General features: G+C 37.4%; 2 protein-coding genes across 3 annotated transcripts; one reads left to right on the top strand and one right to left on the bottom strand.

Moving 5' to 3' along the window:
• Window positions 1-5,231: 5,231 nt before the first annotated feature.
• emilin3a (elastin microfibril interfacer 3a) lies at window positions 5,232-9,127 on the top strand (the record flags this gene model as incomplete). The annotated part of the gene is made up of 4 exons (XM_081348839.1): window positions 5,232-5,380; window positions 6,013-6,132; window positions 6,227-7,056; window positions 7,173-9,127. The coding sequence occupies 4 exons, from the start codon at window positions 5,232-5,234 to the stop codon at window positions 9,125-9,127; spliced, it is 3,054 nt and encodes a 1,017-aa protein (XP_081204965.1).
• Window positions 9,128-9,631: 504 nt separating this feature from the next.
• plp2a (proteolipid protein 2a) lies at window positions 9,632-11,598 on the bottom strand. Of its 2 annotated transcripts, XM_081350142.1 has the most exons (6): window positions 11,296-11,598; window positions 10,939-11,052; window positions 10,643-10,783; window positions 10,359-10,457; window positions 9,984-10,077; window positions 9,632-9,825 (listed from the first exon to the last, which is right to left on the bottom strand). In XM_081350142.1, exons 2-6 carry the CDS (start codon window positions 11,035-11,037, stop codon window positions 9,809-9,811), a joined length of 450 nt encoding a protein of 149 aa, XP_081206268.1. In that variant the 5' UTR covers window positions 11,038-11,052; window positions 11,296-11,598; the 3' UTR covers window positions 9,632-9,808. The 2 variants fall into 2 exon arrangements, with proteins under 2 accessions (XP_081206268.1, XP_081206269.1); XM_081350143.1 differs by lacking the exon at window positions 11,296-11,598 and having other exon boundaries at window positions 10,643-10,749; window positions 10,939-11,007.
• Window positions 11,599-12,314: the final 716 nt, after the last annotated feature.

Here is a 12,314-nt window from a genome sequence, read left to right as displayed (position 1 = left end):
GCATCAGCCTGATAAAATCTCTCAAAAATACTTTAAAATGTCACAAAATAGTGTAATTAGTTGATCATTCATATTTGGGGGAAACGTATGCATGCTAAATGAATAAATGTAAGTCATGTGAAGCACACACATCTGAAGTGTATTTTGGTGGTTCTTCAACTACGGGCACTTTTGGCCTTGTGAACTTGATGTAAAAAAAAGTGTTCAAATCAAAATTGTCACAGTCTAACAGTTAAATATAACTAGTCTAGTTTAATGATCCATAAGAGAACGCACTTACATTATAAGACAAATTGGTGTTTTTTGACATATTTTCCGATCCGCACTGAACAAATGTCATTTCCATCACATGCAAATATTTGATTATTATTTAAAATTCTTATGATATACATAATTTCTCAACAGTGTAAAACCACTTCCACACATAGTTTTACCAATTTATACCTATATTGCAATTACCATAGATTTGTGGATTAAATAAATAAATTGTCATGAGGCCCAAACACAAAGCTTACATCCACCACAACCTGAAATATAATATTGCATTGGTTAGATACATTTCAGAAAAATAACTACTTGTGTTATTACATTAAGTGGAACCTTATCCCATAAAATATGCAGAATTTTTTAATGAGTGATTAGAATTTTGTACATATTTTTAAAAAAGTTATGAGGTGGTGGAAATGACTGGGTGTTGTGGAAATGACAATGAATGGACGTCCATGTAGAAAAACAGAAAACATTTAGTTGAAACCCATTTAACAAATCATTAGTCATTAGTCTGTTTGGTTCCATAACCAGATGAACAGTTACAGTCTTACTGTAAACAACTTTAACCACAAATAGTGAGACCTTTATCCAGTTGACCTCCGCAGCATCTTAAAAATAGATGAAAAGGCATTTAAACAAATATATATTTGAATAAATACATTAGTGTTGTACATTTCAATAAATAAAATATTCATATGTAGCCACTCAATCTAAGAATTCCACCTTGTAAGCATAAATGTCATTTCCACCACACCTTTGTCATTTCCACCCAAGAATAATGTGGTGGAAATGTGGTGGAAATGACCGTGGTGGAAATGATAATCCTACAGTATTTTGTAAAAAAATCCAAGCTAGTATTACATATTAGCTATGAATTGGTAGTTAGCATTGCATGCATGCAAAATACATCTATTTGTGTTAAACAATCAATTTATTTACAAACTCATTTATTGTTACGCCATGTTTGGAAATGACATACAATAAAAATATTTTCATTTTAAGCAACATTTACCTTGAGTTTTCTTATCCAAGTTGCTGAAGAAATTTAAAATCTCCTCCATGTCAGACATGTGCTGTGATGTCATTGTTCATCTCCATTGAAACTACCCAAACAATCTTTCAAAAAAACTTTTTAAAGGGACATTACAGCGTTGTGGTGGAAATGACGGCAATACTGTGGGACAACTACATTTTGTATATAAAATCACATTAATAGTTGTCTGACCTTAAATACCTCAATTATGTTTTGATTCTTTTACTGAAACTTTATTCAGTCATAATAAAAAAAAAAAGATAAATAACTTTTTTACACTTCTTTTTCATTATTGAAGATCAAAAGTCTGGGTGTGGGACAAGCACAAAACAGCAATATTTGCATGTATAATGATGTTTAAAAAGGTGAAAAAATCATCATAGACTACCGGTAAAAAGTTCCTAAAGTACTTTCATTGTAAATTTAACTATGAAAGTGTTAATTTTTCAAAATTAAATGTTTTTTTATAAAATATGATCAAAGGACATGAAAGTGCCCGTAGTCTAAGAATTGCCCATTTAATAAAAGTGGCCTACTTGATTAAAGAAACTGGGCATTCAATTTCATCTATAAAAACTTGTTCTGGACCCTGGAAGTTTAAGCAATGACCCTATCATTTAGCAATAGATATACAGATCATCATCCAATATTGTGTTTATTCAGCATGTGTGTGGAGAGAGAAGGACACTAAGGGGAATAAGTTATGGGGAATAAACAAAGTGGTGTATACAAATTTGTCCCCTCAACAACCTTGAGAAGTGACGGCATGCATGAATGTCCTGTATCATCGCTGATGGCATGTGATGTTGTTTTGGCAATTTGGCTCTCTCTCTAGTATTATCTTTAATTTGCTTCTCTGTGTTGTGCTGATTTTAATCTTTCTGAATTGCTGTATTTGAGAAATATTATTGGTAGCTAGCCTAAAGGCTTAAAATTGTAATTTCAGTATTAATATCCATAAACATTTTGATAGTGAATCCATCACCCATATGCCATTGACTATTATATATACTATAAAAGTAGATCAATAAAAGAACAAGCATTCTCAGTCTTGCTTCCGTAAGTTTCTGTGTAATGGAAATGTGCCAGCCATCAGCCACACTTCACACCAAACATAACAGACAAACACACAGTTGACTTGACTGATTTCACCATCAGGAGTTGAATGTGGATGGTTGGTGCTAATTTTTTCGACAGACAAAGGCAACAGGAAGAAAAACACTAGAGTGAGAGAGAAATAATGCATCTTTATCCATGTCAAAAGCCATTCTAAAACTTCTGCTTATGGTTTCTTTCCCCTTATAATGAACATTTGGCCCCGAACACACCCCATAGCCATGTACCATGTTTTGCGCTCTTTAAATCATTCAGCTTCTACAGGGGTACAAATAGTGATTGAAATGAAAAAGGGCTCCACCCTACTTGAGGTGTAACACATCATTACACCTGATGAATGAAGGCTCTGCCCACTACTGAATACAGAACAGCATTATGAGAGTTTGAGGCCTGAACAGCTGGTTCATTGTGATGTCATATCCTGTGGACTTCCTGGGTGGAGGTGGTTGTGAAGAATGGTGTATGTGTGCCCGGTGTGGTAGTGGAAAGCCAGTGCCAACAACATACTGAGCATGTTTTGTCAGTTGGTGAATAAAATGAGGGAGGTGACACACTGACACACATACTTAACTTTCGGGAGTCATTTGAAACTGAAACAAGCCAGAGCTATGGCATGTAGTATTTAAAAAAAGACCTCATTCTCACCATTTAAATGTTCATTTTATTTTGTTATAATGACATGGGCATGAAATGTTGATTTGAGCCAAAATTGCTTTACTTGTTGAGAAGAAAGTGTGATATCGAATCAGAGAATGTAACTGGTGTTTCTTCAGCTTCAGGTTGATTTCTTTTTTATATGAACTGTCTTCTAAATGTTTTCCATGTCTTTATTTATTTTTGCTCCTTTTGAAATGTTCTTATGGATGAAGTTTAGCATTTTAACCTGGTGCCAGACCCAGACTTTGAATCTTACAGAAAAGTAAACGCTGACAATTTTATAATTTTGCTAAAAACAACAACACTTCATTTAAACATTTAATCCCCCCATCCAGTCCCATGCAAAGCATTCTGGGAACTAGAAATCCCTTGCCCAGTTTCTGTTAATGTTAGTGAAAATGATCCATGCAATCCTGACACAAATGGACTGTTAACTCCTATTTTAGATACAGTATAAGTGGACCGCACACAGTTAAATGAATTTGAATTGTGAATTGTGAAAATGAATCTGAATGTACAATAATTAAGTTGCATTGGCCTATTTGAATTAACTAACCTAGAAGCAAAAAATTACTTTTGAGTGTGTTGACAAAGAAAGAGATATCAATGGAAATATAACTTCTGAACTTCATTTTTAATCAAGCTGCAATTTGTTTTTTAAGCAAATGCAGCAATAGTTGAAGAAACACCCAAATGTTTCCTAAAAATCAGTCATTTTGTTTACGTAATGTTCTTTTACACACTTTTTAGTTTTCAGGTCATCCTAACAGTGATTTACATAAACAATGGAGACAGATTTTTTTTTATTTCTGCCCTGTATGACCACATTAGCAGGGCTTTTGCAAATCTGCAAATGTGAAAATAGGAGCCTGTTTATACGGATTCCTGACCCTCACATTAGAGCAGCACAGCCCTTGGAAACAGGGTAAACATTGTCGGCTAATTAGCCACCGCAACTAAACAAAGGCATGGTGTGTTTTGCCTTTGTGTTTTTTTAGAAGGCAAGTTTGAGGTGCGTGTTTGTTTGCTGGTGGTGTGTAATAGGTGATTTTTTGGGGGGCTGTGCACAATTAAGGTCTATGAGTAGTGAAAAGTGTTTTGAATTCTCACTTTTTCCCCAGACCTGTAGTTCAAGGACTGCAACACAACCACCGCCCCGACCGCTACCATAGTGACAGCCATAGATACACTTACTGTGGACGGATGTTACAGCAATAAAGAGAAAGGAGCGGTATCTTCAATGATTGTTCGTTTGTTCAGCTTTGCAATTAATCCAATATGGGACAAACATGGTCAACAGGAAAGAAGCTCTTTCACATTGTATATTTTTCATTAGAGCTATTGTCAAGTAATCGTTAATATTTACAGTCCGACTCCCAGTGTTTATCTGAGTAAAACTGTATTTGTTCCATATGGCTGTGCCCGTGTTTGTGTGTGTGAGCATGTGACTGCAGCCTACAGCTAGTGAGTCCATATGTTTTTTTTAGCTTATGTACAGAGTAGACCCATATGCTCCTGTATCATTTAGTGTTCAGAAAACGGCTAATAATCAGACACCTTACATCAGACTGAGGGTTTAAAAACACATCCCTATAACTAGATTAAATGCAGCCATATGTAACATAAATACACCAGTCATATACCTGTTCCTTTCAGAAGGCAAGAGCTAACTTTTAAATTGATATCAGTTCATGATAATTACTAATAATTGATGTATGTTTTGATTTATTCTGAAGTAATTCACTTATACTAATAATTGTTATCATGATTTATCCATCTTTAAGTCTTTCCTTCATCACTGTTCTACTGTGTTGGTCAGGTCTCAAGAATAGCATCTTTGTGTGAATTGTGTTAGGTGGCATAGTGGGTGGATCTATGTAAATGAGGTAGTCCAGTGTTTTATGAGGTGACCAGGACTCTCAGTCCCAGCAGTCTGCAGGAATCTCAGCATCACCACCACAACTGGAGCACACAGTGTCCTTTTTAGAGATTTTTTTTTGAGTTTTTTGTTTTGACTATGAACAACATGGATAGATGTGGCACTAGCTAGTGTTACACTTTTTTTACACAAAGATTTTGGTCTGGCAATAGAGGGTTTTCCCTCTGTCATTTTTTTTTTATTTTTTATTTTTTTTATTGATAATACAGAAAAATCATGTTACTGGAGATGATCTTGAGCTGTTTTTTTCTTCTTTGGAGTTCTTTTCTGACTGTGGCAGCATTTCACCCTGCATCAAGCCAATATAGCCTCTACTCAGGACCACATCCTCAGTACAACTCAGAGAAACCAACGGCCAGACATAAGTGAGTATCCATGAGTGAAAAATTCATTCTCTTAATTGATGGTACAGATAGCCAAATAGGCAGTGAATGTTACTAAATAATTTCAGACACATCTGTGAGGCAATACAGCCTGCACTGCTGCACTTGATCTATTTACTGACTCTGTGTTGGTAAACATGTTAATGTTCATTCCATTCCATGCTGATTAAGACTGTAGTTAAGAAAATGACTTAAATGAATCTACTGTAGACACTAAATATTCACTAACATATTTTCCAGTTTTGTAAGTTGGGCATAATCTGTTTAGTTTACACTGCAGGTGCAGTCATGGATTTACTCAAATTTGGTGAATTCATTGTGAATGCAATGTTGCACTTCACAACAAGGTTCTATACATTAACATCAGTAAATGTATTAGGTATAATCATCAACAATGAATGAAAATATTTACTAGTTTTATTCGTTTTGCTTAATACTATAACTTGTTCATTGTTAGTAGTAGAAAAATAAACAAATGTTAATGTATATAACTTTTAATATTAAAATGTATATGTAGAATAATAAATTGTTGAGCAAGAAGAATAATTACTGTATAAGTATTTAGTGTTAGTTCATGTTAACTATTGTGTTGACTAACTCTCTTTCTCTCTCAGGAACCACTGTGCTTATGTTGTGGAGAGAACTGTCTCATTCACTATTCAGGATGGAGCGACTCCCTTCATGAAGGCAGAGTACAACAAGTGTGCTTGGGGTCAGAAATGCCCAACTATAAAGTAAGACAGCTATTAATAATTGTATCACTTTCATACATGCAATTAATGTTAAAAATACACTTAGATCATTTTGACACCCTGTCTGTTTATACAGGTATCGCACATACTACAAGCCTATGTATAAAGTTGCATATAAGACTCTGACTGAGCTGGAGTGGAAATGCTGTCCTGGTTATGCAGGTGTCGGTTGTACTGCGGAATATGGAATGAAAGCAAGGCCCCTATTTAAAGGACCAATGCCTGCACAGAAGGGTCCTATGCTTCGTTTTAAAGGGCCCATGCCTATGCAGAAGGGCCCTATGCCTCCTTTTAAGGGGCTCATGCCTATGCAGAAGGGCCCTATGCCTCCTTTTAAAGGGTCCATGCCTGCACAGAAGGGTCCCATGCCTTTTTTTAAAGGACCTATGCCTGCACAGAAAGGTCCCATGTCTTCTTTTAAAGGGCCCATGCCTATGCAAAAGGGTCCCATGCCTTCTTTTAAAAAGCCTATGCCTGCACAGAAAGATCCCATGCCTTCGTTTAAAAGACCCATGCCTATGCAGAAAGGTCCCATGCCTTCTTTTAAAGGCCCCAATCCCTCTCAAAAGGGTCCAGTGCCTTCATTTAAAGGACAATTTCTTCATCCCAACTTCAATGGAAACCCCTGGAATCAACCTCAAACACAATATAATGCCATGAATGGATACCCAGGCCCTAATACTGGGCCCTCTTCCCAAGATACCTCAGTTGAACCTTATTCAGACCACCAAGAACCGGAAATAGATTCTCCTGAACCCATGCCAGAGCCTCAAGAACTTGGCCATGACTTAGTCCTAGAAGAGAATGAGCCAATCACAGACTACCAAGATCCTCAACCAGATCACAGTGAGATAGAGCCTGCTTCCAATGCACAGGCGCCCTCTGGTGGTGGTGAAACAAGCCAAGGTAAATAAGCTATATGCAGTTACATACTCTATAGAGTTTATACAGTTGTTTTAGAATCAGCATTTTTTTGTGTTGTGAGCACAAATAAATAAATAAATGATATGATTAATTCACAGATCATGGTGACAACATTATCGAAGACGAGCGGTTGGATAGGATAGAAGAGGATGTGCAGCGACTCTCTCTTGGTCTTGAGACTCTCCGTGGTACAGTGACAGGCCTGGAGGCCAGCTTGCGTGCCTCCCTCCGTGAAGACGCCAACCGTATGTTGACTGCACTCATTTCTGCTGCACCCAGCCCTATTGCTGCTCCTTCCCTGTCTAGGGACTCTTCTGTGGGTTTCGGAGATTTACCTGGAGGTGCACCGGATATTGAGGGTTCAGATGTGGTGGGGCAGTTCCCAAACTTGGTCGATTTGGCTGAAAAGGTTTCAGAGCTGCGAGCAGAGCTTGTGGCAAAGGCATCTGAGCTGGAAGGGTTGAGAGGAGCCGTTGTTGGTCACAACAACACCCTTCAAAGATTGTCAGAAGGGTCAGTGAACCTTACTCAAACTGAATTCCAAAAGGTCCTGGAGACAATGGTGGAGTCCAAAATGAGTGAAGCTCGGGTGGCTATCTTAGATGGCTTTGAAAAACGTGTGGAGAGTGCTGAGGAGCGCTGCGAGGGTCGCATGGCAGAGGTGCGGCTGCAGTGCAAGGAGGAACTTTTAAATGGACAAGATCAGATTGAGCAAGTCACAGACATCAGGGCCATAGGATTGAGGACAGAACTCCAAAAACTTCAGGCTCAGCTTCAAGACCTGGAGCCTGAAGAGGGTTGTTGCATTGCTGTATCAGGGCTAACTGAAAGGATAATTCATGTGGAGCAGTCAGTGGGTGGATTGAATGAATCCCAAATACACCTACGTGCCGAACTTGGTGGACACAAGGACCATATAGAGGGCATGTTGGAGGGCCGACTGGCTTATGTGGAATCCAAGATGAATATTGCATTGAATCAAGAGGAGGCGAACATTAAAAAAAGAGTGTCCAACGACTTGGAGACACAAATAGAGGGGAAGCTTAAGGCTCTTGAAAGTCGGCTCCTGGCTGCAGTGGACGAGCTAGGTAATGTCACAGCACCAACTTTGCTAGAGGGTCAGGCTGTGCCCACACTGGAGACAGACGTAGATTCACTCAGAAGTGTTGAGGACGATTTGGACCGTTTACAGAAACAGCTTAAATCCATAGAGGTCATGTGCACTTCATCTTGTGTTCCACAGCCTATTCTTACTGGATATGCAGCTCCTTTGGCAACTGAGGAGGAGAAAATTGAGGACAACCACAAGGAACTGAACGGAAAACTTGATTTACAAGTGCAGAGATTAAACAACCTCAATGCCACACTATATAATCTTCTTGCCCAGTTGGCAGAGAAACAGGAGGAGGTAGGTCTTCGGGGTGAGGTGATCCTGCTGAAAGTTAGTGTGAACTCTGTTAACAGATCTCTCTGTGGCTTGCAAGAGTCTCTTGGCTCTGTGATTAGAGACGTCGGCCACACAAACCTCACCTGGCAAGAGAGAGAAGAGAGGCTTGCACAGCAAGTGAAGGGTGTGGTTCAGCTGGTGGGACGACAGGCATCTATGTTGGGTACTGGGGAGCGAAAGTTGACCCGTCTGAAAGGGGAACTCCAGGATCTGCGGCGCAGAGTGGCCGGAGAGCTACAGGGTTGCCGCTCGACTGCCCTGGGTGTTCAGAAGGAGGTAGATGAAGTCGGGGGTCGTGTTGCCCGTGTGGAGGGTCAGTGTGGAGGGCTGGCACACCTGGCTGATGACCTAGAGAGAATTCGAGGAGAGCTAGAGAGGCACTCTGATGGGTATCTGTCTCATGTTAATAGCACCCTTGTTAACCATTCTCACCAGCTATCCGAGCTCAGAGATAGCATTCAAAACTGCACTGGACCATCTGGGTCTACTAGGAAAGCCGGGGATGATTTAGCAACAACACAACAAATGGAAGAACAACACACAACAGAACCAACCCATCCAAGAGGAGACCAGTTTGCAGTCCCCACACAGCACAGAGGTGACTAGTAATTCAAGTGCACTTTATAATGTGCAGACAGTCTATACTCAAGACTTATACTATTATATAGTATCTTTCTCAGGAGACTTCTCTCTTACCAACATCTGTTGTATGATCAGTGTTGTTGAAATTCCCTCTTCCCAGACTGTGGTGTTGCTGTATTGTATAGGAGTTTAAGGGTTGATAGGTGTATTCATTGTATGTGTTTTTGTGAATATTTTTTATATAAAATAGATGCCTGACTTTGCAAATGTTTTTATTGTAGGATTTTTTAAATTAAAGAGACTGTTGTGTTCATGTGGTAGATTCAAATTTCTTGAACATGCTCAACAACCTTTGTGAATTTTTTTTACTTTTGTTACCTCTTTTTACTTATTTGTGTTTATATGTGGTTTGTGAAAGCTGGTTTTTAATAAAATGTTGAAATCTCACTTCATTTTTTAGTTTATGAGGTTGACAAATTACTGTGTGTATTATGGATTCCAAACAGAAAACATTCAATAGACAACAAGCTAATAATTGCCCTCTTTAATGTCATAACATGAAGTACATTGAAATGTAAAATGTCATCATTCAATTTCACATTTAGACTTTAAACATGACATGACAAAAAATAACACAATAATCAACCATAAACATATGTGGAAGCCTTATGAGTTCCTGCCTGTTGTATTCCATTTTTCCTATGTTTAGAAGAAAAATACATCTGGGAAAGAAAAAAAGAACTCGTGAATTTTTGAAACCAACATGCAACATATGACCCCCCCCCCCCCCATTTAAATGTAAAAGGTACACTTGAAAGCCCTCATATATAAATCTAAAGGTGATTATGTAGGTCTGTTGGTGTTGATGCATTGTACTTACTAACAGCCCTCCCCTGCTCTTTCAGTTCCTTGATGTATTTGAGTATGGTAAAAGTGTCATACCCAAACACTGCTGCTGCCATCAAACCAAAAATCTTAAAGAAAGATCAAACATGAAAAAAGTTTACAAAATCAATTGTAAAAGCACAAGGATCATAAAATGCACAACAGGACATAATCACCACTATTATACTTATTACATCTTATCACTAAACAAAACATTATTATATGATCTCATTTTATAAAACGTGTTAGTGAGTTTGACAGCAACACCATTAGATAGCCATTTAGGGGCCCAACAACCTAAAACTTTAATTATTTTGCCTTTTCACATGATTCTTTCAGCCAGAAACATGTTCTTTGCTTATTTACTCACCGAACCAGCAACTTCCCCAGGTATATTCCATGCCCAGTTAAAGCAGATAAGAGAAGTAATGAGCAAGATGAGTGAGCCTGTGATTGCTCTAATGAAGTCCTGCAAGACAAATGAAAACATGTAACTTTTTTAGTAAATTTTCAGTACAAAAAAGGAAGGAGGATGAGAATAAAAACTATTGAGTGAGTTGTACTGTACTTATATCATGGTGGTTAGGTAATAATTGTTTTGTTTTTTTTAAATCTAATCTAGAGAATCCAATATCCAGTACATGGATATTTTACCGTCCATCGGAATATCTGTATCTGCAGATCCATGCCATAAACAATGAAGATGACAATGGCCCAGACCAGCTCTATAATGGGGCTCCACAAATAGCATCCAAAAGAGACTGCTTTGCAAATAATCACAATGAGACACAGACCCTAATTTAAAACAAAAAAGAAGTATACATCAAGATGAATGTAATATATGTAGCATCAAATGAAAGTCTATTTTTAAACCATTTAGATTTTTGAGTTATTTATTTTAAAGCAATAGGAATATTGATTAGCTACATTTTAACTCTTGGCAGACTTACAATTTCAAGAGCTAAAATCATCCCCTTTGGTGACCAGATGAATTTTGTCTTATGCTCAACGGCTGAAACTGGCTGGATATCTTCTTTTTTGTCTTCCATCTTGATCTACGTGACCTGATCAAAAATAATTAAAAAAGCATCTAGTACCAGACAATGTGTTTATATAGATAAATTATATATAGGGAGCACTGGATTTTACTTTAACTGTTATTCCACCAAAGTTACAGCAAACTTTTAAAAGTGAAATATAGAGAAAACAATTACCAATATACTATTTAGAGGCCTATGCTATGATCATTAAAAAACTTAGTCATGTCATGTGAGTAAGTCATGTGATATGTTTGATGCATTAAATACCTGAAAAGAAACAGTTGAAAAAATCTCTTCGATGCGATGATTTCACAACGGGACTTAAGACAATAAAAGCGCAGCCCACCTCTCAAGTGAGTAAAGGTGCAGTAAGAAAAGTAATCACATAGGCTACATCTATTGCACAACGACACTTTCTACGTACACACCCCTTTGAGTACAAGTGAATGATGCAAGATTCCCCCTTATCTCTGGTATCGTTTTTCACTTGTAGACCATATACAGGATATGTTCCTTCCTGCCAACGGATGCTCTACCATTATTGGTGGGTCTGTGTAACTTGCCCAAACTCTTGAATATGACAAATAAGACATCAATGCTGGTAAAAATGCCATTATTAAGGGAAAAGCATTTGTATAATTAGAGTATATCATGAGCAAGATGAATCATACATCTGACATTTGAATTTATGACATGGTTTTCATATCATACAGTATGATAAATAGGCATCTTTACAATAACCCACACAGTGTGCAAAACTCACAACAAGTGACTCTCTAAATGTGGTTAATTGTGAGGGGAAATGTAGTCATTTCCTGTGTGTTTAGGGGAGAATTTCAGTTTGTGGGTATTTAGTTGAGGCCAATGCTTTTTTCATAGACTCAATTTTTCATGTTGAAAAAAACATTTTATAAAATAGATTGACATTGCCAATAAAAAAAAAAAATCTAAACAATTCAAGTTTGTATTGTTGGGTTACTTTTGAAACATTGATGAAACTGAAATTTAAAATGAAAATGTAAATTAACAATTTTTTGCAAAGATAAAGGCCAAAATATGTTTGCAGTTAAGCTACATCTTAACAAGGTCATATCAGGTAGGCTTATATTTAGGCTATTAAAAAAAAAAAACAATAACACAAAAAATCTAGCTTGCATATTGTTGTGTTACTTTTGACTCACCTGTGTGTTACTTTCGTCCCAACTGACGGGGTCGAAAGTAACATGAGCAGTTTTAAGTTCAAAGTGAAATTATACTTAAGTCGTTCATACATTTTTCAAAATAGC

Source organism: Scardinius erythrophthalmus, assembly GCF_964197995.2.
Source record: "Scardinius erythrophthalmus genome assembly, chromosome: 20".
Classification (NCBI taxonomy): Eukaryota; Metazoa; Chordata; class Actinopteri; order Cypriniformes; family Leuciscidae; genus Scardinius; species Scardinius erythrophthalmus.
The sequence above is the reverse complement of the archived record's forward strand: the minus strand, read 5'-3'. Positions and strand labels throughout refer to the sequence as shown.

Coding starts and splice junctions, on each gene's coding strand:
- plp2a (XM_081350142.1), bottom strand. CDS start 11,037: ATGGAAGACAAAAAAGAAGATATCCAGCCAGTTTCAGCCGTTGAGCAT. Junction 10,784..10,938: donor TGATTTTAGCTCTTGAAATT/GTAAGTCTGCCA, acceptor GTTTTAAATTAG/GGTCTGTGTCTCATTGTGAT. Junction 10,078..10,358: donor CTGGGGAAGTTGCTGGTTCG/GTGAGTAAATAA, acceptor TCTTTCTTTAAG/ATTTTTGGTTTGATGGCAGC.